General features: G+C 39.4%; 1 protein-coding gene across 2 annotated transcripts; it reads left to right on the top strand.

Moving 5' to 3' along the window:
- The first annotated feature begins 1534 nt into the window (after positions 1–1534).
- On the top strand, positions 1535–24199 carry LOC139134977 (uncharacterized). Of its 2 annotated transcripts, none has more exons than XM_070702098.1 (28): positions 1535–1747; positions 2561–2630; positions 3497–3594; positions 4740–5143; positions 5390–5668; positions 5805–6020; positions 6480–6660; positions 6918–7025; positions 8461–8651; positions 10176–10415; positions 11047–11304; positions 11832–12329; positions 12793–13090; positions 13507–13709; positions 14877–15218; positions 15731–15883; positions 16695–17001; positions 17219–17477; positions 17700–17871; positions 18325–18544; positions 19256–19416; positions 19796–19939; positions 20252–20444; positions 21091–21117; positions 21326–21404; positions 21981–22030; positions 22572–22841; positions 23343–24199. In XM_070702098.1, the coding sequence occupies exons 1-28, from the start codon at positions 1666–1668 to the stop codon at positions 23468–23470; spliced, it is 5631 nt and encodes a 1876-aa protein (XP_070558199.1). In that variant the 5' UTR covers positions 1535–1665; the 3' UTR covers positions 23471–24199. The 2 variants fall into 2 exon arrangements, with proteins under 2 accessions (XP_070558199.1, XP_070558197.1); XM_070702096.1 differs by having other exon boundaries at positions 2558–2630.

Raw genomic sequence — 24199 nt, 5'->3', positions numbered from 1 at the left:
CTCTTTTGACACCAATAATACCGGGAAAAAGTACAACAATCGGATAAATGCAAGTCTATGTTGAAAAAAAACCGCAAAAGTATACGTAAGGGTTGACATCTTTAGGGCTTGCGAGGCTTCCGAATAAACTGCAGCCCGCTAAATGCCTGGCAAATATTGCCTGCTCAGAAAAGATGGGAAATAGTTACTCGAAATGTAGATATACAGGCTGAAGGGTAAGATTTGCTTTCGGGGCCATTACCTTGAACCCAGAAATCAAAAGGTACCGCCTATATTTTAAGTGCGCTCTGCAACTTCTAAATGTGACACTGCTGTAATTTGATGCTACCATGGCCAGGCGTCAGAGGGCGCCCTTTTGCGGAGGGACCTTGACTGAATCTGTCTCAACCTGTCATAATCATCAACATGTCTCACTGATATCAATTCGATGATCGAATCGACATAATGCAATTCTGTAAAGACGTCCAGCAAAAGACTACAATGTTCGTAGTGGTGAATTGTCTCCCACATCATTTCGAGCTCTTGCTCCACTTTCACTATTGCGCCCTCACAAGTTCGCCGAAGAAAATCATTCTGTTTGTCATAAAGATTCAGTAAAAATCAGGTGTCTGTATTCGCTTTCTCTAAACATTGGTGCATTAAAACAGAGATGAGCCACTCCAAAGCATTTAGCCAGAAAAATATACGTTTCCGAAAACTCACTTAACTATTACTTCAATGAAATTTCGGTCAATTGAAATACAACTCTGACAAGTACGAAAAAGAGCAAACCCAAGGCCAGGCATAAAATGCACCACGAAAACTTAATATCTTACAAATATCGTACCTCACACATGTCTTTGTCATTTTGTCTTTCACGTTGAATTTGCATGGCTCACATTAAGACAAATACTGATAACCGTTAATTCTCCTTAATTTGCTTAAACTGTTATTCAGTTTCAGTTGATAAACTTTTGACAAGTCGTCACACTTAACCAGTCACAATTTAAGAGCACCTATGGATGTTTGCACTGTTTACATTCATTGTTTTCTTACATTCGTAAAATTTACATCTCAACTTAACTGACGCTGTGAACAATCGTAACGTTTCCTGATACATGTTAAGTGCAGATTGACACTCATAACATTGTCACAAGGGTGACACACTGTAATGTGGTTTAACAGATATCGATTATCAGATTAACAGTATTTCTCCTTCCTGCATTTACGTCATTAATTTGCATATGCAAGTAAAGTTACCATACCTCCGATCCGAATACATTTCAAAGGCACATGGAAAGTAAACTTGGTGAAACTTTTGTTAAAGAATATGAACTGACGAGTAAAAAAAATGAAAATGAAGTAAGTTCTAAACGAAATGCCCGAAATGTTGTCATTTTTACCAGTTAGAACTTCTTCCTGCGCATGCATTAATCATCGAATATTTCGTAACACCCTTTGTGTGTAAACAGATCTAGTTTATAGTTTCAATCGATTCTATTGTTCCTCGATCAGAATGCCAAGAAGTTCGCAGCAGATGCCAGCCTTCCCACGACCATACCCCCCAAAAAACCGACTCCACATAGTCGCCATTTTTTTTTCTGAACCAGCACACGATCAAACTGCGCGGCGCGTTGTCAGCGAGTTTTGTGCCTCTAAAATGTGACCTAGAAATGTGACACAGCAATGGAAAAAACGAAACGAAAGGCGTCCAGGATATGCCGACACGTTTTTGGATATTTCATCTTAGTTCTGCTCAGTCACAATGGTAAGTATTGGTTACGTTCCGATTACAGTTATATGCATATTTAACTCGATGAACGTTGGTTACACTATCCTACCCGACTCTTGTGTGCCTGTTTAGTGTTTTTTCGCCCAAAACAACCTCTTTTCGTTTACAGTACGATTCTGTCTCAAACCATAGGTTTTTTTTCAGTAGAAATATGTCAAATTAAATAGAGGAGAAACCATTTACACAGTACTTTTGGTCGACAAACAAACCTAATACACCCTTTTAGTGTCTAAATCGGAGTGAATTATGATAAAATTGACCAACTATTCGAAGCTAGTGGGTGACTTACAAAACTTTGGCAACGTTTTTAGGCCTGTCTGTCTAGATTTGGGACATTAAATAAACAAAACAAATGTGAAATACTGCAAAAGCTGTTTTACGTCGACGTGCGACGTCCTTTTTTCAGCAATAAATTATTGATTACATGCGACATTTGCCGCGTTCATAGAAAAGCAACGTCGCGACGAAACGTGTCGATCAAATGTCCTTTTGGTCCTGACTGGTTCAAGGGTAGTATACGCCTGTGATGGTATTTGTTTGGTAGAAACACTGATATCTGATCAAAAATGTTGTAAAGTCCTTGACGGCAATGTAAGATCCTCTTTTATCAGATGACTTATAAATGCATTCTTTCACCGCTATTCAAAGAAATATAATAATGTCTGGAAATTAAACTTAACTTAATAGTCATATCATAGTATTTGATAACTTTCCTTGCTACTTTTCAAATTCAAGTTCGCCGAAGTTCACCCTATAATTAACATTTTGTCGTGTATTTCACCCCAGCAGTTGAATGCCTAGAGCCACATCTGTGCAAGAAAGCTATCGCTGACAACTGCCAAGGCGAGCATTGCAAAAGGTTTGTTTTTAACTTATATCTAACCACAAACGTGGCCGGAATGGGTATCTTTCCGATATATTCGGTAATGTTATAGAAGAGAGACAATTAACGAAGTTGGAGTCGACTACGAATAAATTATGATTCCCTGGTTTTTTAAACAATTGCACGATAAAATTTGTGACGTGCAAGATTATCATGCATGTTCAATATTTTTCTGAAAATGGATTTACATGGTGACTCAAACCCATCGTTTTGGTGATATGATATAATAAATTATGTCCTTTTCAGTTTATTGGGCTACTCGCAAACACCCAAATCTTAGCTTGGGTCATACCGGGAAAAATAAAAATAAAGAAAATTAATAAATGTAATTGGTAAACCGAATGGCCAACTTTCAATGTTGTTCTGAACATTGAACGGGTGCTCTGTGTACCCGTACCTTCACATAAACATCTAGTTGAAATACAAAGATTGAATATGACTCCCAAAAGGAAACCGCAAAATTCATTCATTGTGAACTGTGAACATTTCCCGATAAGAAAAACGTTTGGACGAATAGCGCCTGTCGCAGACGGCCGCTGTGTTCGTTTCCCGATGAAATCTAAATGATTACAATGCCATGTGCACGTGGCCGATACCTTCATAAACGAAGTCCACGAAACTTAGGCCGCCGCATACACAAATTTATAGCCTCATAGCTTTGAGCAATTTTTTGTTTCTCATTTTAATGTGAACGGAACAACACTACTTTTATCAAGTTTTGGGTTGGTAATGTCAGCAAGCTAAGTGTTGCTAAAAGATCATCGGAGATGTCCATCCCCATCGTTAGGGCTAAATTACTGTACTGAGTCTTTTCAATACATTTCTCGTGATTTCTCTGATAGGTTTGTTCCGATCAAGTGTTATCACGGAACTTGTGACAGCAAAACAGGCGAATGTCTATGTTCACACTGCTGGACCGGGCCGCACTGTGATCAATTTGGTAAGTAAATTTACACTTTTGCAGACAACCGCTCTACGTCGAAACAGGTTCTAAAATCTCTTTAAAACAGCATTTTTCAGTCATGGTTTGGGATCAGTTAAGAGTGATAAACAGATTAATTTATACATGAATTAATAATATATTGGATCAACATTTGCTACATTTATAATCATGTCAGTTAACTTCGGAAACGTCGAATGCAATGCACGTCAATAGCCTGCCATGATAATTAGGGTTCTATATATCTTATACCTAAGAAATAGGCGTATACGGATAATCAAACTAACCGTCACGAAAATAACTGAGTGGTTACTCACATTTAATTAGGACAGTGTATGGGTAATGTTGACCAAGATATCGGGCAACTAAACCTAATGACAAAATCGACACCAAGAGTCTTAGTTAGTCTGAAAAATAACAAAGTAACACATATTCAAATTATGAAAATGAGTATGATTTATTGGCCTGAAAGCCTTCATACTAAATTTCTGTGTTCACTCATAATTCGCGGTTTCGTTTTGAGCAGAGATATAAGGTCTTCGTCGCTTAATATGATTTTGGCAATTGACATGTTCTCTGATCTCTATCATCTTGATTTATCTGACCAGGGTGGTCTTAGCACCATCGTTTGCATGTCGCACCATGACTACGGTTATAGTTAAAGTCAAACCCAGTAGCCTATATTCTGTGCAAGCACCGTGTTTGCTTTCCGAAATAAATAATCGAACGCTCGATCACATATGCCACTTTCATTTACTGTAAAGATTACGCAACAAGTGCAGTTACATTTTTAGTTCAAAGTAATTCAGTAACATTAAATTGACAAAGTGGGGGATCTACATGTAAGACTTGCATCAGAAGGGCCTCAAGGTCATCTCATGAGATGACTTTTGAAAAAGGGCTTGTAATAAATAAAGACGTGTAATAAGTTTGACCGAAATTACTATTTGCATATATCAAGTCCTAGTGCTGATCATGGTTATCAAGAAAGTCAAAACGAAATCTATGAGGAAGAAGCAAACTTGAAAAAAAAACATCTGAGCGAGAGTTAGGTAACAGACAGCAGAGAGACAACACCCATTGTTAGCAAGTAATCGTATTGATATGAAAGACAGCTTATCGATCATGCCATTGTTTGTCTGCAGAAAATAGCAATGCGCCTGTGTTTCTGGATAAGTTTGTGGAAGTGGAACTCGATATCAACTCCGACGATGACGTAGTCACTGCCGTCCTGGCCAGGGATCTGGACGCCCTCAAGTGCCCGGATGATATCGACTGCGCCTGTGCAAAAGTCAATTATTTTATAGACTCTGGGAACAACCAGTCCCTGTTCATGATAAATCCGCATTCGGGAAGGATAAGTCTTTCACCTGGAAAGCTAGTCTACGCTGGGTTGAAGCACATACTGACGATAGGAGCCCGGAATGAAGTTCCCAATCGCAGAGAGAGGTCGATATCATTCGACGAGACGCCCTCAATGTCCAAGACAACTATTCTGGTGTCTGTCGTATCAAATGAGGATAAACCGCATTCAAGGAGAAAAAGATCGGTAAGTAGGTCCAAATACGTCAGAATAACATGAGATTTTAATTAAAAAAGTATCACAAAGTATGAAACAAAAGAGCATACTGTTTGATATTCGCACATGAATGGAGTAAATAAGTTGGGATGTAAAGGAAACCAAAATTAGTTTAAACCGGCAAATTGGTATATTTTAATCACTTTAAAACGTTTCACGTCCTTAATGACCTCGTATTATATCGTTACTGACGGCAACATTCTTCTTTCCAAATAGTCTGCAGGAGTTCCTGATTCTGCTACGTTCGAAATCGAGAAATTTGGTTCTTTTGAATCGGATCCAAGCGTCAAAGTTGGGACCACGGTACCGATGGGTTTGACTATCTGGCTGCCGGCAACCATCACGAATATCACGGCAGAAATTCTTACCGACAACAACGATACTGCTCTGATGACCTTGTGCAACGTCACAGTTACGCATGTGGGGTCGAATTTCCCGGATTTAGACTTAGGGAATGTTGCAATAACGATGGACGCAGCGGCCGGCGATTACAGGGTATGTACACTTTCGTTTTTGTTAACTTTGAAATTTGACCGATAAAATCAGCATTCATGTTTACCGAGTGCCGAGCTAAAATATCGTTTATCAAGCGCGATTTTTAATTTATCATCTGTCTCCTTATGACGAACAGTACGACCGAGCGGTCATCGACTTTGGAGAGGTCATCAACGAGGCCACGGACACCTCGAGTGAAGACGCAAGCATGATCAGGATAAAGTTCTTCGCAATTATGCAACACTTGGAATATTTGAACGACGGAGATGAGATTTTCGTGTCTGCAGCTGTAGAGCACGACGACCAGGTCTGGGGCGGACAAACACCGTTTACATTCGTCCAGGAAGACTGGGTAAGAGAGAATCTTCTGCGTACAATAGTATAAAGCCATGTGACTCTTCTATATATAAGTATGAAATTCTGTCAGTCAAATCAAAAGATGAATGTGCAGACTCTAAACAAAGAGCCCTTGATAACAAATCACTTATATCCTGCAACTTAGACAGAATTCATCCACACGTACAATCAATGATTGAACGCGTACTATGAATACTTATCGCATTTTCAGTAGCTTTTCACAAAACCGGTCACATTACTTTCTTCACAAGTAATGAGTTGTACAGCATATCGTTTCTCCATTAAGAAGATCGACTTGAAAATTATTCTTTTGTGATCGAATTTGCCATTATTTTCCATCTGAGCTAAACATGAAAACAAGTAGGCTAAACATCATCTCTCTTAACAATCGTAAAAAAAGGTTTCACAGTAAATATATCGATTCCTGTGACACATTTCGTTCGTCTCCTTGTAGTTGAAAGAAGCTGCTGTGGTTACTGTTGGAGGGTCGACTGAGTTGAGTAAGCTTTCGGCGGACGTCTTCAACTTTACTTTTGAGTTGAGTGACCCGGTAAACGATGTCCGCATCGACTTGTTCACTCCTTACAATACTACGGACGCCTTTTCAATCTGTCGCGTACGCATCGTGGATATGGGTAAGCGTAAAGGCCGAACATATCGGTCGAGCCATTCACATTGCTCTCCGTGTACGATGAATGTTCTCGCCTCGTTTAAATTGGAAACGTATACGATATCAAGACTCAGGCCGAACTTCAAGATAATATATTTGTACTTAGCGGAAGTGACAAATTTAAGTAAAATTGGGAGCTTATTTCTCAATCACATTCTCTACTTTATCGTTTGTTCTCTTCGAATTTCGTTTGTTTTTAATTTGGCGATTGTAATTCTCTAGGTTCAAGTTATGGATGTTTGCCGGAGGAGCTACCCCAGGTATCCTATGAAAATGTCACCGGTGCCAACAGCATAGCTACAGTCGATTTTGGTCCTATTGTAAATACAGGTATGTATGCATGCCATTCTCAGGTTTCCAATTTCTTAACAGCATATAACCTGCCGTCTTCCTCTAAACCTTGTTCGTGATAATTTCTCTCTTCGAGCAAATATCAAAGTGGCCCTATAGGGAGTTTAATTATTGATATTAGAGTTTTGATGGTTGTCAACAAAAAGGTTTTACCGTACATAGAAAAAGATTATGTTGGGGTTCAACCATTATCGTTTATTTGAAAATGGCGTAGATATTTCAGACTTGCGAGTAAGTACTTGTGACCAGAAAACGCGCTTGCATATAACGCCGTGTTGCGTTTTCTCGCCCTATTGAAATATATTAAGCTCACGTGTTCAAACACGGAAACCAATATTGTGCCGATGTACATTTGTTTGTCTGCTGCTCATAGGATCGGAATCAAATTTACATAAGACATTGTGATTGGTAATGGCGAGAACTGATTTGGTTTTATTTGTTTTGTTTTACTGCTAATTTGCATAAATATTTGTCAAGAAATGAAATATTCCTAGAATGGCAGCATCAGATCTTACGAACCTTGTTACAGATGTTGATCAAAGAAACATACTACCCATTTAAATGTCATCAGCGTTTATGACAGTGACATTGCTAATTTGCATGTCTAACAAACTTTCACTCAGCTAATTGCTAATTTGCAAGTTTATTTAGTTTAATTGCAAGTTCAAATGATGCCGTACACCAAAGATGATTGCATTAAATTTTGACGAAACTGTATACGGGTATTGTATATACTTGAAGTAAAAGACATGCCGCCATTTGATATAAATAATTGGTAATTTGCATATTTAATTATCTTCTAAATTTTACTTTTATCTCTAAAATGTTGCTCGATATTTCATGAATTCTGATGGTGATATTGATCATTTTAAGACATGGGAATATTGAAAGATATTTTGCAAGTTATATGTCGGCTAGTCGATAATTGCAAATTCTGTACGAAATTGCAAACTATAGTGGAAATATTGTTAGAAAAAGTGACAATTTAGGAACAGCTGCAACATGTACAGAAATACGGCAGTTTTAGTTCACATCTGGTATAAGTATTCACCATTGAGTATTGATAGTGGGCATTCTGTATATCAAGTATCCATAACAAAAAGAGAGGTGGGACAGAATCATATCACGAATGTGATCGATCAGCGAGAGTTTGCGTTCAGGCTTTCTTTGCCATGAACGTGGGCCACTTGTAAAAGTTGCTTTGATGTTTATGTTTCAAACGTGCTATAATTCACTGCTGTTAATATCAAGACTTTCCAACGCCGTCGCACTTTTTTCAAAATCAATTTTATCTAGGTTTTAATTTAGGACAGGTGCATCGACTCTGAGACACCAGGGCCAGGTTCAGCGTTCAAAGGTATAAAAAACTGAGATATACGCAGATTCTTTAATTGTAGTGGCCTTATTTTTTCAGGTTATCTCTTCGACTCCACAACGTCCGAAGATAACACAATATCTGGTCAGTTCGTTGTTGTCCTAACAAACAATACTGAGGTGGTCGAGGGCGAAAAATACTGGCTTGGTGTGTCCGTTGTCATTGACGACTCAGAAATCTACTCCTCTCAACTTGCAGTGACGGCCAATCAAGTTGCGCCCCCAGCGATGGTAGGTGAACAATAAGTGCGGTGTTAATAGTATGCTTCCATGTTGAAATCAATAAATCAATGCAAACAGGAGAGAGAGGACAAACAAGCAATTCAGACACAGTGTAATTGGAGCTTGAAACGTGTGTCCCTGCCTGTGCTAATTGCAGCGCTCTCTCTCTCTCTCTCTCTCTCTCTCTCTCTCTCTCTCTCTCTCTCTCTCTCTCTCTCTCTCTCTCTCTCTCTCTCTCTCTCTCTCTCTCTCTCTCTCTCTCTCTCTCTCTCTCTCTCTCACACAAATAAGAGACCTGAATGACATGCTCTCTTGCTTTTGACTTGCCTTACTGAATTTGCGGACCTTTTCCCTCAAAACACCAAAACTTACTTCAAGATGCACAGTAAAGGCTCAAATTATCATTCGCAAAGAGAACTTTAATCTTTTCCTAAGCTGATAAAATGCAATTGCAGTAACATGGAAATCATAAATCCCCAAAGACGTTATCATCTCCCTATGTAATTCCCTCAAACCAATCATTATAAAACCAGTGTTTTTCAATGAAGGCAGATTGTGCTTCAAGTATTTCTGTAATTGGTGTCTCAAAATATTTACGACAATGTTCTTACGATAATGCGGACTCATTATTAAGTCTGTAGAAGTTTCAGCGCCTTGCTATTATAAACAGTCATCGAAAATGCAATTTTTCCCATCGAGTTTACATCGAGTGTAGCAGCATGACGGCCATTTTGAACTTTGAATACCGGTAACTCTTAGGAAATTGTTAGATATACAGTGCAAAGCTTAGCGAAGTGACCTCTGATTTTGTTCTTGATTATGAAAAAGAATAGTTTAAAGTCAACTAGATAGAGCAAAGTATGGGTAAACATTAAAGCCAACAATTTCGAAGCGCGTACCACCATAACCTGCGGCTCGTCGATGCTTATACAGTCACCTGTAATCTAAATATGCCCATATATGGTCAGAGGGGCGTTCCTTGGTATTCAAAATACCCATGTGAGGGCGCTGTTTTTAAAAAGTGGCCACCCGCTTAAAATCTGTATTGGTTAGATTTTCTCTTTCCATGGTAGCTGTGGCTAAATCGGAACAGGTGACAGTATACCTTTAAGCAGAAGTCTTATGGCACAACTCCGCGTTCTGGCAGATCGATGACGGATTGTAAACGTGACTTCAAAGTCCAGTCTTAACGACTTGCTTGCTTTGAATTCGATACCCGGTCGATAATACAATGGAGAGAAAAGTGCGGTTTGTTGACGTGTTCGATATGGCTTTCAAAGCACATATTACTCGTTTCCCTAGACGGGCCTTGCCGTACAAATAGCTGCGAAAACACGGAAATAAAGATATCCGCAATGTGTTTGTAGTTGGCTGCGTGCATCCTGTCACTATTGAAATAAGTTGTTTGAAAATTGAAACATCAACTTTCAAACGTTTTTCCATAACAGCACTGCCATATAATGTCATACAGAAAGTTCGCCTTACGGCATGTTAAGATTTACAACAATCTACAATAACATCTTTCTTTTGCAGATTGAAAGTCCTGAGATTTCATTCTACGCTATCGACAGCAACGAGGTGGTGATCGGCGGGTCAGTTGGTTTCATTATTAGTGTCACTCTACAGGAAAGGGTGACAACTGCCCTGGTGATCGACGTCTCCATGCCTTTCAGTGATGACACACCCATCATGTCTATCTGCAGCGCCAAAGTCCTCAGCGTCGGTTTCAATTTGCCCTGCGTTGGTGAGGCCATCATGGACTATTATCAAGAGGTCTGTATTCTGGTTCTCGGCATTGCGCATTACTTGAGAATTGACGAATAAACTGTAACAGGGTCAGTGATGTAACCCATTCACTCTGACACACAGCACCCTATTGGTGGAGGACCCATGGAATATGGTTTTACATGATGTCGGAATATACAAATATCAGCTGCAAGACATGCATATTCTCATCAATGTTCCCATAATGCCCTTCCTAGATGCAATCATTGACCCTTTAGCTTCCATTTCTGTGGATTCAACAGCTGTTGGGTCAGGGCTGGCATTTCACTTCGGTCTTAAAAGATTGAGCTGTTCGCGACGATTTCGAGTCAACTTGTTCAATGAATGTAAACATTTAAAAGATATTTTGAAAGGAGCAATGTTTGTCTCGATCAGACATGACTGAATCATTTTCGATCAAAACATAACAATTTGTAAAAATTGGTTTGATACTAAGATGTTTATTGGATATATATATATATATATATATATATATATATATATATATACACAAATTGTATACAATGTGCCCTCCCGGTTATCACCATAATATATATATATATATATATATATATATATACACACACAAGCTAATTGGAGACATATCCTTATTCTGTTCATTTCTAATCATGTTATATAGGATGGCTCAAAGACAGACTATGTACAGTTCAATTTCGGTCACGTGACTAACGTCGGCGAGAGACACCTTGAAGGGGACAACACCATTGTTGTTCACGTGACTGCCAAACTTGAAGATGACCACCCAGCAATTAAGTTGAACAGTACGTTCCTCGTCACTGCGGGTGTACGCTATGAGATGGCAGACGACGACGTGTTGTGGATTGCGCAGAATCCGATAAATGTGACCGATGACGCACGTGATTATATAGGGGATAAGGTGAGAAGGGTCTCCGTTTTCGCCCATCAGTTTTATTATGAGTTGCAGTTTTGAGTTTCTGTTTGATCCATCAGGGGTCATGCCTTGATATTCTTTATACCCATGCTCAGTTGACAATAAGGACGTTTTCGTTATTTCCCACGTGTTCGTTATCGACACCTGAAACAATTTACTAGACTAGGTCGTTAATGCTGACAGTGTTAGTCCTGTTTACAGTACTAGTACTGTATGTCGCCTTTTATGGAATGTAATGATGTTCTATGACCGTCACTTCCGTTCTTTGTTCGTGGAAGGATATTTCTCCCCGCTTAACTGAATCAAAACTGGAACACCTGTGTTGCATTTTTTCCAACATTGAGCGCGCCAATTTTTGACATTTATTAAACAAATCTACATGACAGACTTTCTTCTTTTCAACTTGATAACTTTAAATACATATAGAATTAATTTGAGCGATCGTCGTATTTCCACCAGTCCTTTATTCCTATTTTTCATCTGTTCGTTTCTTTCATCGTCATCATCGACAGGTGCCGACATTCCAAATAACTAACCGAGCTGACGATAACTACATCTACAATCTGTCGGCGGCGTCCTTCGACTTTGAGATGTTCATACCCGCGGCTACCACTTTCGAGCCGCTGACGATCGACATCTCCATGCCCGTGGTTGAGCACAGGGCCTTTATGAGCGTTTGCCGCGTAGAGTTGGTCTACTTCGGTGCGAACTTTCCCTGTTACGACACCAATGACGTGGTCATCACCTATGCGTCATCACAGAATGACGACGTCAACGACCAAGCCAGAGTGCAGCTTGGGGTGGTCAGCAATCCCGAGTTGGAAGACACCGACGAGAACAGGGAAGGTAGCAAGATCAGATTCGAGATTCACGTCAACATGGAGGAACACGTGAATTTAGTGGACCGCATGGAACTGTGGGCCAGCGTCGACGTCACCATCAGCGAGACTATCTCATGGACGGGACAGATATTGTTGATATCCAACTTTGACAGACCTGACCTGTACACAGTAAGTGATTACCATCGCTTTCAAATTTAAATCCAGTTTCAATTGACCTTAGTTACCGTAACATGAAGAAAGCCGTAGCATGTAATTCTTCCATGTGCCCTTAAGTTCGTCTCTAAGATGTTTCCAATTACATAATTCGAGGTTACTAGCCGTGAATAATTCTGGACAACTTCCATAAAGATGTTAGAACTTTTTCCTCTGTTATCGATCAGCGAATATTTACTACTTTCTCTCAGTTTTGATTAATTTCATATGTCAAACCACTTGCCTCGCTAACTTACCTACAATCACAACGTACTTTTAAACAGAGGCTTTACTGACTGTACGATGTATGTGCAAGCAAAAGTCGACTAATCAAACTATACATCTGAATCCTCGATTTTATAGACTATTACAGTGACATACATATTGTCAGTTAAACTTTCTGTTGAAAAATCACACTAATAAATGTTTTATAATTTAGGGAGAAACGGAACCAGAATATGATTTCTATCGGGAGGCCGGCAGAGGGCGTAAGTTGAAGTCATACGGCACGGCAATCTACTACGTCTCTATGGCGACATCGGAGCAGACCGTGACCGGCTACACTCTGAACGTGACTGCGGCCAACGAAACACTGTCTGTCTGTCGAGTTCACATGGTGGAAGCTGGTCGGAACATACCCTGCCTAGATTTGGAGAGGAAGGCTTCATATCTCGCCTATGAAGAGAATAGCCAGTTTGATGCCGCAGTACTCGACCTCGGCCCACTGCGCAATACAGGTGAGTTTCCAGAAGACTTTTGCAATCTCTTTGTGTCCGATATATATATATATATATATATATATATGATCAAATGTTTTGTATTATATCTTTTCATTCATACCTTGTCAATAGTTGCCTCATGAAAAACTATCAAAGCAAAAGCATAATGTGTCAATATGAATGACTTTTCAGCGATAGGTAGCATTTGCTTGCATCCAATGGCATTCGCTTTCTTATACATAATCATCATTTCGGTATTGTGCGTTGCTTTCACGGTATGGCGATGACCGAATGAAAAATGTCAGCATCTCTCTTGGGTCATCGCTATCAATAAATAAAACAACTGAACAGGTTGAATACGGGTTTACTTAAGGTGTTTTGAAAGTTGACGCTTGTTACTGACCGACACTTTTTTACTTTCTGAAAACCCAAAGGTTTACCACCAACCAACGACGACAGCGATAACTTGATGGTCGCCCAGATTGTGGTACAGATGAGACCAGCTGCCTTGCCGTCAGACAACATCACTCTCCCGGAAGACCAGTACTTCTCCGTCGCCATGACGACTGGGACGCAGGACGTGTGGACGGCCGAGGATTATTTGACAGTTAACGTTGATGCTCCGGACCTAAACTTTGTAAGTTTATGATGAAACACGAACAAGATGATATACTATCATGTTTCACACTTTAGGAGTTGTTTAGGGACAGTTCAGTTTTTATGGCCGGGGGGCCGGCAAATCCAGGGGGGGTCATCATAATTTTGGAATCCGCGAAGGGGGGTCATCACTTTTTCACTGGTAGGAAAGGGGGGGTCACCACATTTTCAAAAACATAATACCTACAATAAAGTTCACTTTATGCCATGGCCATGATCGACCCTCTTTACCGGCGGGCCGCCTTCGGCGGCCCACTACAATAAATATATACTTTATGTATTACCCATGACCCTCTTAACGGGCAGACGCCTTTGGCGGCCAACTCCAATTAGGTTTACTTCATGCAATGGCCATGATCGACCCTCTTTACCGGCGGGCCGCCTGCGGCGGCCCACTACAATAAATTGACTTTATTGTAATACCGCATGACCATCTTAATGGCCGGACGCCTTCAGCGGCCATGGTCAGTAAAGTTTACTTCGTGCAATGGCCATGATCGACCCTCTTTTTACCAGCGGGCCACCTTTGGTTGCCCACTAGAATAAAGTTGACTTTACGTAATGGCCCATGACCCTCTTAAACGGAGGGCTGCCTTTGGCGAACCACTCAAATAAAGTTTACTTTGTACGATGTCCATGGACATAAGTTGTCCATGGAAATGAAGTTTAAAATTGCCTTACAGTCGTCCTAATTAACAGACGTTTGCATGGATGTGGCTGAGAAGTTTGTGCACTTTCATCTCTGCTACACGAAAAAAGTGCGCCGCGTACCGGAGTTCAAATCCAAACCGTGCGGGTAAATTTGACATATGAGTTTTGGTTATTTTTTAGCGGGGGGGGGGGTCATCAAATTTTTTCGTCTGACAATGGGGGGGGGTCATCATTTTTTCGCGAAAAATTCAGGGGGGGTCTATATTTTTTTGAACACCGGCGACAAGATTTTGCCGCCCCCCCCCCAGGCCGTAAAAACTGAACGGTCCCTTAGGTATACGACAACAAACTTGATCCAAATTCAATACGATATTCATTCATTCATTCATTCATTCATCCATCAATTCATTCATTCATTCATTCATTGACACAGTCACCCACTTGATCGATCGCTTGCCAAACTGCTCATTTCTTCATCCATTCGCTCATTTTTCAGACCGTGCTTCCAGAATACACTCTGGAAAAACTGACTTCGGAGTCAAATGTCATGATTGGCGGGGCTGCAGTGTTCAATTTGGACATGTACATTCCCTACGGTACGATAGCCGACTACCAGGTGTCTTTCTTCGGTGACGTCACTCAGGCCCACAAAATGCAGGTCTGTGACGTACAGATCGTTTCGGCGGGATGGAACATCCCCTGTGTCAACGGCAGTCACGTGGGCACCGTGTACGAGGCGACGACGTTCGCTGATGAACATTACGACACAGCATTTTCGGACACCGTCACTATTACCAATATGGAGCTTTCTGGTACATTACTGGACGATGCTAACAAGGCAAGTAGCGCTGAAGTTGTCTGATCTGAGATTAGATGTCTTCTGCAAATCCTTTGGATTATGCTTGCATTGTGTCTTGGTTGTTACCCATGGTACACCAGTTGTTGATCGTCACTGCATGACTGGAAATGGCACAAACATGGTGTATTTATGTCGTTGGGAATAAACTCTGTTGACGGAAAACATTTTGATAGACGCCTTAACCCATAATCATTATATCCGTCCGATTTTTGAGTAGGAAAAAACACAAGTAAACAGAGCAGGCAGGGTTAAATCAGGAATGTGTGCCTAACGTTTCGAACATCCGTGATTACTTGGAAGAGATGTTTTTCACTTCACTTCATATTACTTAGCAAACGACGTCATCTAGATAACGTTGATACTTTTTGCCACTGCAAAGCTCCCGAACTATTTCTTTGAAATTTTGTGACACTATACTATTATCTATTCTTGAATATTTTATTTTCCGCCATATTCCTGCGTTATAATTTCCTTTATTTCCTTCCCAATAGGTCAGAGTTCAGGTTGTAGCTCAGTTGGCAGACAATGAAACGATCTTAGACGGAGAAGAGTTCTGGGTCGGTGCGACAGTGTCCCTCAACGATGGCAACTTGTGGCTGCTACAAACTCCATTTACAGCAACAGAAGACGTCATATCGGATGAGGTAATAGCAAGGAACCAATTTTAGCCAGTCAGTCAATCATCCATACAGATGCGGTCCTTTCTTTAACAAATCGTCTGCGAGCCTTTTCAAGTCACATTTTACCTTGTATATTTATAGTCAACAACATGAGCTTCGCAGGTTAAAAATTTATAGTATAGTATAGTATAGTAAGGTTAAAAATTTATAGTATAATATAGTATAGTATAGTATAGTATAGTATAGTATAGTATAGTATAGTATAGTATAGTATAGTATAGTACAGTATACAGCCGTTGTAAAAGACACTGGTCATGCAGGCCTCTGTAAACTGTAAACATATCCCGAGCATGCACATGAAACGCAGGTTTCAACTATATTAGAGTCTAACTCACCATTGAAAATTAGTTTTATCAAACTCGTTCTGCCGAACCGTCATCGTTCCTAGAATGAAAATACATCGATAGTTACCGTCACATCTCTCCCTTGACATACGGAGAACGGTGCCCTGGGGAGGATTTCAACGCAATGACACCCAACACTATGGAACCTGTCAGCGTCATTTGGGGTAGGATGTAAGCTAAGCTCGGATCTCCACTTGGGCAACGGCAATTAATGATCAGTATTGAGTTCAAGTTCAACCTTCCGCACCATTACCTGCAGATGCCTAGTACTTTCCCGGATACTTTTAAGGAACATGTATGACAATTAGACTCACGTTTGCATCAATGATATTGCGAAATCACAAGACTTCGTCAGTGATTACTATTAAAGATAAAGTTAACGATATTGTTTAACCCTTCCCCTGATATCGCATTTCTTGTCGTCCGTGTAGGTACAAGGCGACCCCTTGTTCGATTTGATCCCACCCTATGAGAATGTTACCATGACGATCGGCAGCGAGGAAACGTACATGATCAACATCACCTTGCCTCCAATGTCAACACCCATGGTGATCAATGTTAGCATGCCGTACATCGGAGACGAAGCTCTACTGACAATCAGCAAAATGGAACTGGTCTACGTGGGCAAGAACTTTGCATGTGGTTCATTTTGGGAATTAGAGCCGGAGTACATCTCGGACACACAGACAAGTCACAATACGACCGCCATAGTTGATCTCGGCATTATTATGAATCACGGTAAGATAATTTTTCACCCTCGAGTCCGCGAAGTTTCTGATCGACTTTCGAAGTCTGTGTCGTTCCAAATATGTCAATATTGCAACAAGAAAGAGACATCATAGTCGTTACAAAATTAACAACAACGATGCGACATTAGGATTCAAAAATTTTAATAGACTCGATGTGATCTATGGCTTTAAATATTAATAAGTTTCAACCCCTCTCTTCTCTGCAGGCACGTCACGCTACTATGAGTTTGGTGAGTACGCGTATGAAGATGACGATTTCCACATTACGCTGACGGTGCAATTGACGGACCATGTGGAGAACACCAACCATTCCATCGTGCCTTTCAACGTCACCTTCTATTACAGTGAAGACAGAGTCGTGTCGTTACAGCAGTCGATAGAAGTGCTCGTGTACGGCTATGAAGAACCGGAACTTATTTTCAACCTGACCCTTGCCGAGTACGACCCGTCCACTATAAACCAGGGGTAAGAAATATCAACATGTCCTGTTGTCATCGAAACAGATAATCATTCAGGAAATGATAGCTGTTTTCTAGACATTTATTTTGATGTTTTATCTTCTAATTTCGTGTTGGCCTGCGCTCAAGAGAATTATCACAGGATCAAAGCTCAATGCTGTAGCCAATATGCTTTACCCATCTCACCCGAGAAAAGAAATAACTAGTTTCTCTTCCGGTTCCGTTACAGTGATGCCTTGGATGTTTATGGAATGCTCCAACACTCAAATACGTCATATGCACATGCGCACAGCGTTCGGATAAACTTCATGATCCCAGATTACTTAGAGTTTTCCGAAGTTATGGAATTTGAGGGCCCTGAACCATGTATAACTACCGGTGACTATGGAGTACAGTTCCATGTAAGTTCTTTAACCTTAGTTTTATTGTCAGAGATACTTTCAATTGTTTTTTCTCGATGTTACCAGAGATTCTGTCATAGGTCATAGATTGAAGGATTAATGTATAAAATGTATAACAATTAATTCAGATAACACTCTTGAGGTTTAATGAAGATGATGTAGGCCTAAGTCAATGCTGAACAAATGTTTGCAATGATAAGACACTTTGTGAAAAATCGATACATCCTTACAACACAACCACACACATCACAGTCAGATTAGACGAAGCTATCGATCATAGTCAGTTACAATGTTGATCTGAGAAAACGGCTTTGATGTAAGGTGTTTCCTAGGCGAAATGAGTGCAAAGTTGTCATCATTTTTACCAATTTGAGCTCTTCTAAGATTTATTATGAATCATTCTATAATACCCTTTGGTATTTATAGGAAACAATACGCCGTTTTATTTTCCAGTTCGACGAAATGTTTTTCACCGATTACTACTGGTTCCACTTCAACTTGACCGTGGATCCTCAGCGCTCCATAGAAATCGGATCGAACTACGTGAACACCACTGTTCCCGTAGACACCATCTATTACATCCGGGAAAGCGTTGACAACGATGGTATGGTAGAACTAGGCGACCTGTATCAAACAGAAACCGAGGTTCTGGATATTGTTTTCAATATTGCAGGTTGGTGCTTTGATTTTCAAGAAGGTGGAAATAAAATCATATTTCTGGACTGTCATACTTGACTGTAATACAGAACTACAATATTTCAACAGAGATATAGCAGTATATGTGAACTATATAATGTGACAGAGACAATTTAGCGAATGAACGTTTTACTGTGAAAGCTAGTATCACAGATACAAAACAGAAGGACGGTGTTCCCATATTGTACATATATATATTCTGTATATATGTTCATAGTATACTGTGTATTATCTGTCAATTTACTCAACAGATAACCCGTTTATCCGATATACTACACACTCTTTTATGTTAGCCACTTTTATAGGTTCACACTTGCCGAGATACAACGTGATGTCAAGCATTACATGTTTTGTATCTTGAAATGATGCCAATAATGATTGTTCAGGACAGAGATGACTCGATCATGGGGGCGTTGAAGAAAACCACATTTGGACGGCATCTTAAGTAACAGATTTTGATACTAATGATCTTCTTCACAACTTAAGTGTATGTAACTTGTATGCGTCAACTATAAGAACAATGTCTTATACAACTTTTAAAAAATACAATGAAACTTTCACGTGCTTATATTACCAGGTAGACCCTTCCTCTATGGCTGGCGACTCCTTTGACCTTACGTAATTAAAGCACATTTTTGCCTTTTAAAATCGCATGATACTTAACATGTGATTGTTTTTATCACTACAGAATGTTATGACGTCATTGGAATGGCCACATACGATCCCTGCCAATTCAAAGCAAGTTCCTACTCTGACAGCCACACACCGTCGGAATCTGTGCTCAGCGGCACAGGCTGGGGAGCTGCAGTCAGAGATATGGCCCCTTACACAGGCAGTGAATACATTCAGGTAAAGATCACAGTGTCACGAGCGGCAACATTTTCTGTAAATACTTCCTAATGTATTCCTGAATGAATGAACCTTACTGTCACCACAATTGGCAAAAAAGACCGTGAAATATATCATACATTGAGACACATGCCGAATAAAAAAGGACCAATTGCTGATGTCCCTCAGATGCAAAGTGTAGATACATATACCGCATCGATTGAAGCTGAATAATTACAACTTTGAAAAGAGATCACGATCCTTGTTCTGAAGAGGTAAACTTTCGAACATTCTGTGTTCGTAAGGGTTCATTGAACATTCCACCATAGGTTACCTTGAACTACCGTACTAATTACAATTTATTTGATTAAAACACATTATCCATTACATTTTTCCACAGGTGTATTTTGAGGATAAATTCCGTGTTTCTGGGATTACAGTACAGTGGGGAAACGAAGACTCGCTGTACGTCACCAAACATAAAATAAGTTACAGTGACGAAGAATTGATTTGGCATGAATACCAAGAAAATGGAGCGGTTGTGGTAAGAATAGAGATTTTGTTTATTAGAGCAATGAGGCAATTGAAACTTGATAGTGTGTGTATGTATGTATGTATGTATGTATGTATGTATGTATGTATGTATGTATGTATGTATGTATGTATGTATGTATGTATGTATGTATGTATGTATGTATGTATGTATGTATGTATGTATGTATGTATGTATGTATGTATGTATGTATGTATGTATGTATGTATGCGCATCCATCAAGCTCTATCCTATTAATGGATGTCTGTTACTGTGTACATATTTGAGAATGTGGTAAAAAATCAAATATTCATTAATTTCCAGGAATTTGTCAACGACTACAACGAAAGCTATGCCGAACCATGGGTGCTGCATATTTTAAATGAACCATTTGAGGCACGATACGTCCGAATTGTACCGACGGAGTACGAAGCTGTGATCAACAATACCATATACTATCCCATAATGCGGTTTGAACTTTTAGGTTGTTTGAAAGCTCGTTTCACGACTTCGTCAGGTAAGTTTTCTGTAACAATGGCGAACCATCAAACTTTGTGCAATGACAAAATAAGCCTCTTTAGTGCTCAAAAATCTAAGTTCAAGACAACCTTCTTTCTTTTGATGTAAAGTTACAATAAAATCAAGGAAGACTGCCGTACTTGTTACCATATTATGTTCGCTTTTAAAATATTTATGAAAATGATGGGATCATACAGAGTTTATTGAAAGATCCAGGGTTTGAAGGCTGTTTGAAAAAATGTCTGTTTAGTAGGTATGTACATGTAATCAACTTTTCATTTTGTCTACACATAACGTACTCTGAGTAGATTAAGAATCTGGCGAGAAACAATACCTCCGTGACTTGAGAATTGAGAGTGTAAGCTATGCATTCTTCATCCTTGAACCTGTCTGTTACTATCACTCATTACAATTAACATGTTTTCTTTGATCCTTCAAACACAACTTTGGTAAGCAAACCCTGCTTTGATTCGGTCTTGTGATGACAAACGTGACCCTATGTGTAGAGATGCGCACGAGAAATAGTAAGTGTGATGGTTCACGTTAATTTTGAGGGTCTTTACTCTCAAATAGTCTGAGAATAGCATGTATACCTAAAATTGTATGCGCCTTTCTCACTTTGATTTCTTTTGTCTTTCCTCCAGATTTGTGCGACACAACTACTTTACCAGGTAAGTCTAGTGATATCTCATTTGTTCTTATATTTATACTACGTATGACTTTTGATAAAATGAGTGACTCAACTCATGAATTGGTAAAACTTTATTTGAAAGGAATCCGATGGATGAATATTTGATGACAAACTCTAAAATTAACCCATTCAAGAATTGACGTGCCTTTTCTTTAATCTTTAAACATGATTCATTGTATTCTCGGCAGATTTGGGACATTATGAACGAGGTTACATCGTGGATCCCATGGATGGGACAGTTTTTGTCTGTATTCTGGAATACATTGAGTAAGTAGCCGCAATGAAGCCTTTCTAGAATGAATTGAAAGCTTGGTTTCTTCAGTTTGTCTTTATCATATGACTTTTATTTTAGTTAGGTTGTCTATTAGGGTAATTCGCGCCTAGAAATTGAAAGACCAAAGGTTTTCCAAGCATTTCCGCACTGCAACGTTGAACCCATTGCCTTTCATAATCAAGAATAAAAATCAGAGATTACCGTGCAAAATCTAGTACAAGAGAAATGAATCGCCACATATTTGCCGACACTTGAAATTAAAAATGGCGGCTACATACTTGTGTTAAATCTAAAGGGGAAATTGAATTTTTGATTTTCACAAAAGTCAGCCTGTGAAAAGTTTGTATACCCTATGAGTTTTAGATTGAACCCCACGAGTGGTAGACCAAAATGCGAGGTGAATGTTTGAGAATCCAAATATCTGTCCCCGGCGCGCACTCTACCTGAAGTTTTTGCATAGTGTTTGTTTATTTGTCGAAATATCCTGGCGACCGAGCTATCGTATGTATCACAAGAAGTGTTACTGTCACAAATTAGCATATCATCGAATGTCATCGTTATCATTACAGCGGGCCAATGAGGTGCTCGTTCTCACGAGATAGGGGACAATCGTGGAACGGTGAGTTACAGCGATATTTTCATCACTACATCACGAATGACATTGGTGTGCTTCAATTGGAAATTCCTTACCTGTCTAGGCTTGTTTACACTCGCTGACCACACAAACTGTTACCACACAGTCCAAACAAATAATCCTATTCACCAAATGTTGCCCTTTTCTTGGAGTCACGACAATATTATGAAATGAACACGTTCCCGACCGACTGTCTCTGTTTTTAGGAGGAAGGAAACGCGTTTTTATCATGGCCTTGTCAGGTTTACATAGGGTAACTTCAATCGGTCAACCTAAAGAAATTATGGTTCGCAACAAGCAAATGACTTGTTCATAATAAACGAGATGTATAAAATAAATGAAAAGTATAAAATACTACACGCAGATATTCTGTATTACCTCGGCAATAATTAAATCAGACTCGTCTGACTTTCTCCCTTATTGTCAAGACACATGTCCTCACTACGTTTTTCTTTGAAGTGAATAGAGTGGATGGTATCCTAGGTGTATAATTTTAATAAACATTCTACCTTTTGAATCAATGCAGCAATGGATACCAATCTAGCCAATATTGTGGCTTTGATACCAGACACCAGGGAGATCTATGGCATCGCGCAGAACAAGATAGCCATGATGCGCAGTGATGATCTTGGGGAATCTTGGTACTCAATCCCGCTGGAGGATTACCTTGCCTACGTCGATGACCCGCCACCGAACATGGTTGAGGTAGAAGAGGTTCCATTTGCATATGTACCAGATGACCCTCAGCCGACATTCAATGACTCCTCAACAATCGATGAATTTTGCCAATGGGGAGGTAGGTGTGGCTCTTAGAGATAAAGCATCATAATTTCGCTTTGTAAAGGTGCTCTATAATATCGGTATTGCAATCGATAAGACTTGCATGTAATATGTTTTCAATGATCCATTCTCCGAATTTCTGCAATATCGAATTTATTCTCCAGGGACCCTGCCTTACCGTAACGATGTAAGATCCAAGCTATAACACACCTGTTTTTTAAATGACTGGTATATAAGGCGTGTTAGGAAAGGGAAAAAGAGTAGGATGACGAACATTGACATCAACTGTAACAAATCTGATAGCTCAGTTGGTTTAAGAAAGGAAAATTTTTATAAGATCAAGATGGTCCAACAAAGGTCACTTTACCAGGCCTAAAATCGCACTTATATGTACACATATCAAATTATCAAATGTATGCATGTGATGTGACTTTAACGTGCCTTCTGATGTGCCTCTCTTTACCTATCATGATAAACTATAATAAATAAATGTATAATTTTATCTTTCAATTTCTAGCCGCCAAAGCTGGTCTATACAAACGAGAATTGCTGATTGAGACGACTACGGGCCTTGATAACAGTACCTTCTGGACGGGTAGTTGGGGTAATTGGACCCTCGTTGGAGAATGGAGTTATCCTTATTAGATAATCTCCAATCACGTCGTCCGATGTACATTTATAACTTTTCGTCGAATATTTTTATTGATGTAATCGATAATGATTTGAATGTGAGTCAGTTGTTCGATTGATTCATCGAATACCGAAGAGAAAGTTTGGTAAAGTGCCAAAGGCAGTATTTATATAAAGAGTTTATGCAAAAACAAACCTGTAAATATAAATAGTGGAAATTGTGTTAGTGGTTGTAATGTATCTCGTTCATGATTTCCGTTTCTTTGTTTAATTTCAAAATGATTTTGACGCTCGATTACGATGACAACGTTTTGCTATGATACACAACGATAGATCATTAGTTCGTCTTTTGCTGAAATAATGTGAGCATTTTGAGTCTAGCTGTATTGAACTGTATATAGAATTTACAAAGTTGATTACATTTAACCATTTTGTTGAAATTTACATCGGCATGCGTGTGCTTCACTTTGTTTCGAAATCTTTCATCCCATGCAGTAACGGTTCAGATGTTGCAACCAGCCTTAAAACTGCCTGAATGAAATCATATTTGTACATTATTAACTGTAAATTAGTGAAATATTTTGATTTATCTTATAGTTTATTGTATAGAGTTGGTATCATGACGCCAAAAAAGAGAGGTATGGACAAAATCTGTTTTCTTCAATCGTTGTACTTTAGTTCAAGATGCGTGTCATTTAAAATGTATTACACAGTAATTAAGAAATAAAAAGATATTACGTAGAA

The sequence above is a fragment of the Ptychodera flava genome, chromosome 6 (genome assembly GCF_041260155.1).
Source record: "Ptychodera flava strain L36383 chromosome 6, AS_Pfla_20210202, whole genome shotgun sequence".
In the NCBI taxonomy this organism is placed as follows: domain Eukaryota; kingdom Metazoa; phylum Hemichordata; class Enteropneusta; family Ptychoderidae; genus Ptychodera; species Ptychodera flava.
This window is presented reverse-complemented; position numbering and strand designations above follow the sequence as displayed.

Excerpts from the sequence above, each read along its gene's own strand:
- LOC139134977 (XM_070702096.1), top strand. The coding sequence starts at position 1,666 with ATGGAAAAAACGAAACGAAAGGCGTCCAGGATATGCCGACACGTTTTT. Across the intron at positions 5,669-5,804 it reads CAGCGGCCGGCGATTACAGG|TACGACCGAGCGGTCATCGA; the intron begins GTATGTACACTT and ends TATGACGAACAG. Across the intron at positions 22,031-22,571 it reads TAGGGGACAATCGTGGAACG|CAATGGATACCAATCTAGCC; the intron begins GTGAGTTACAGC and ends GAATCAATGCAG.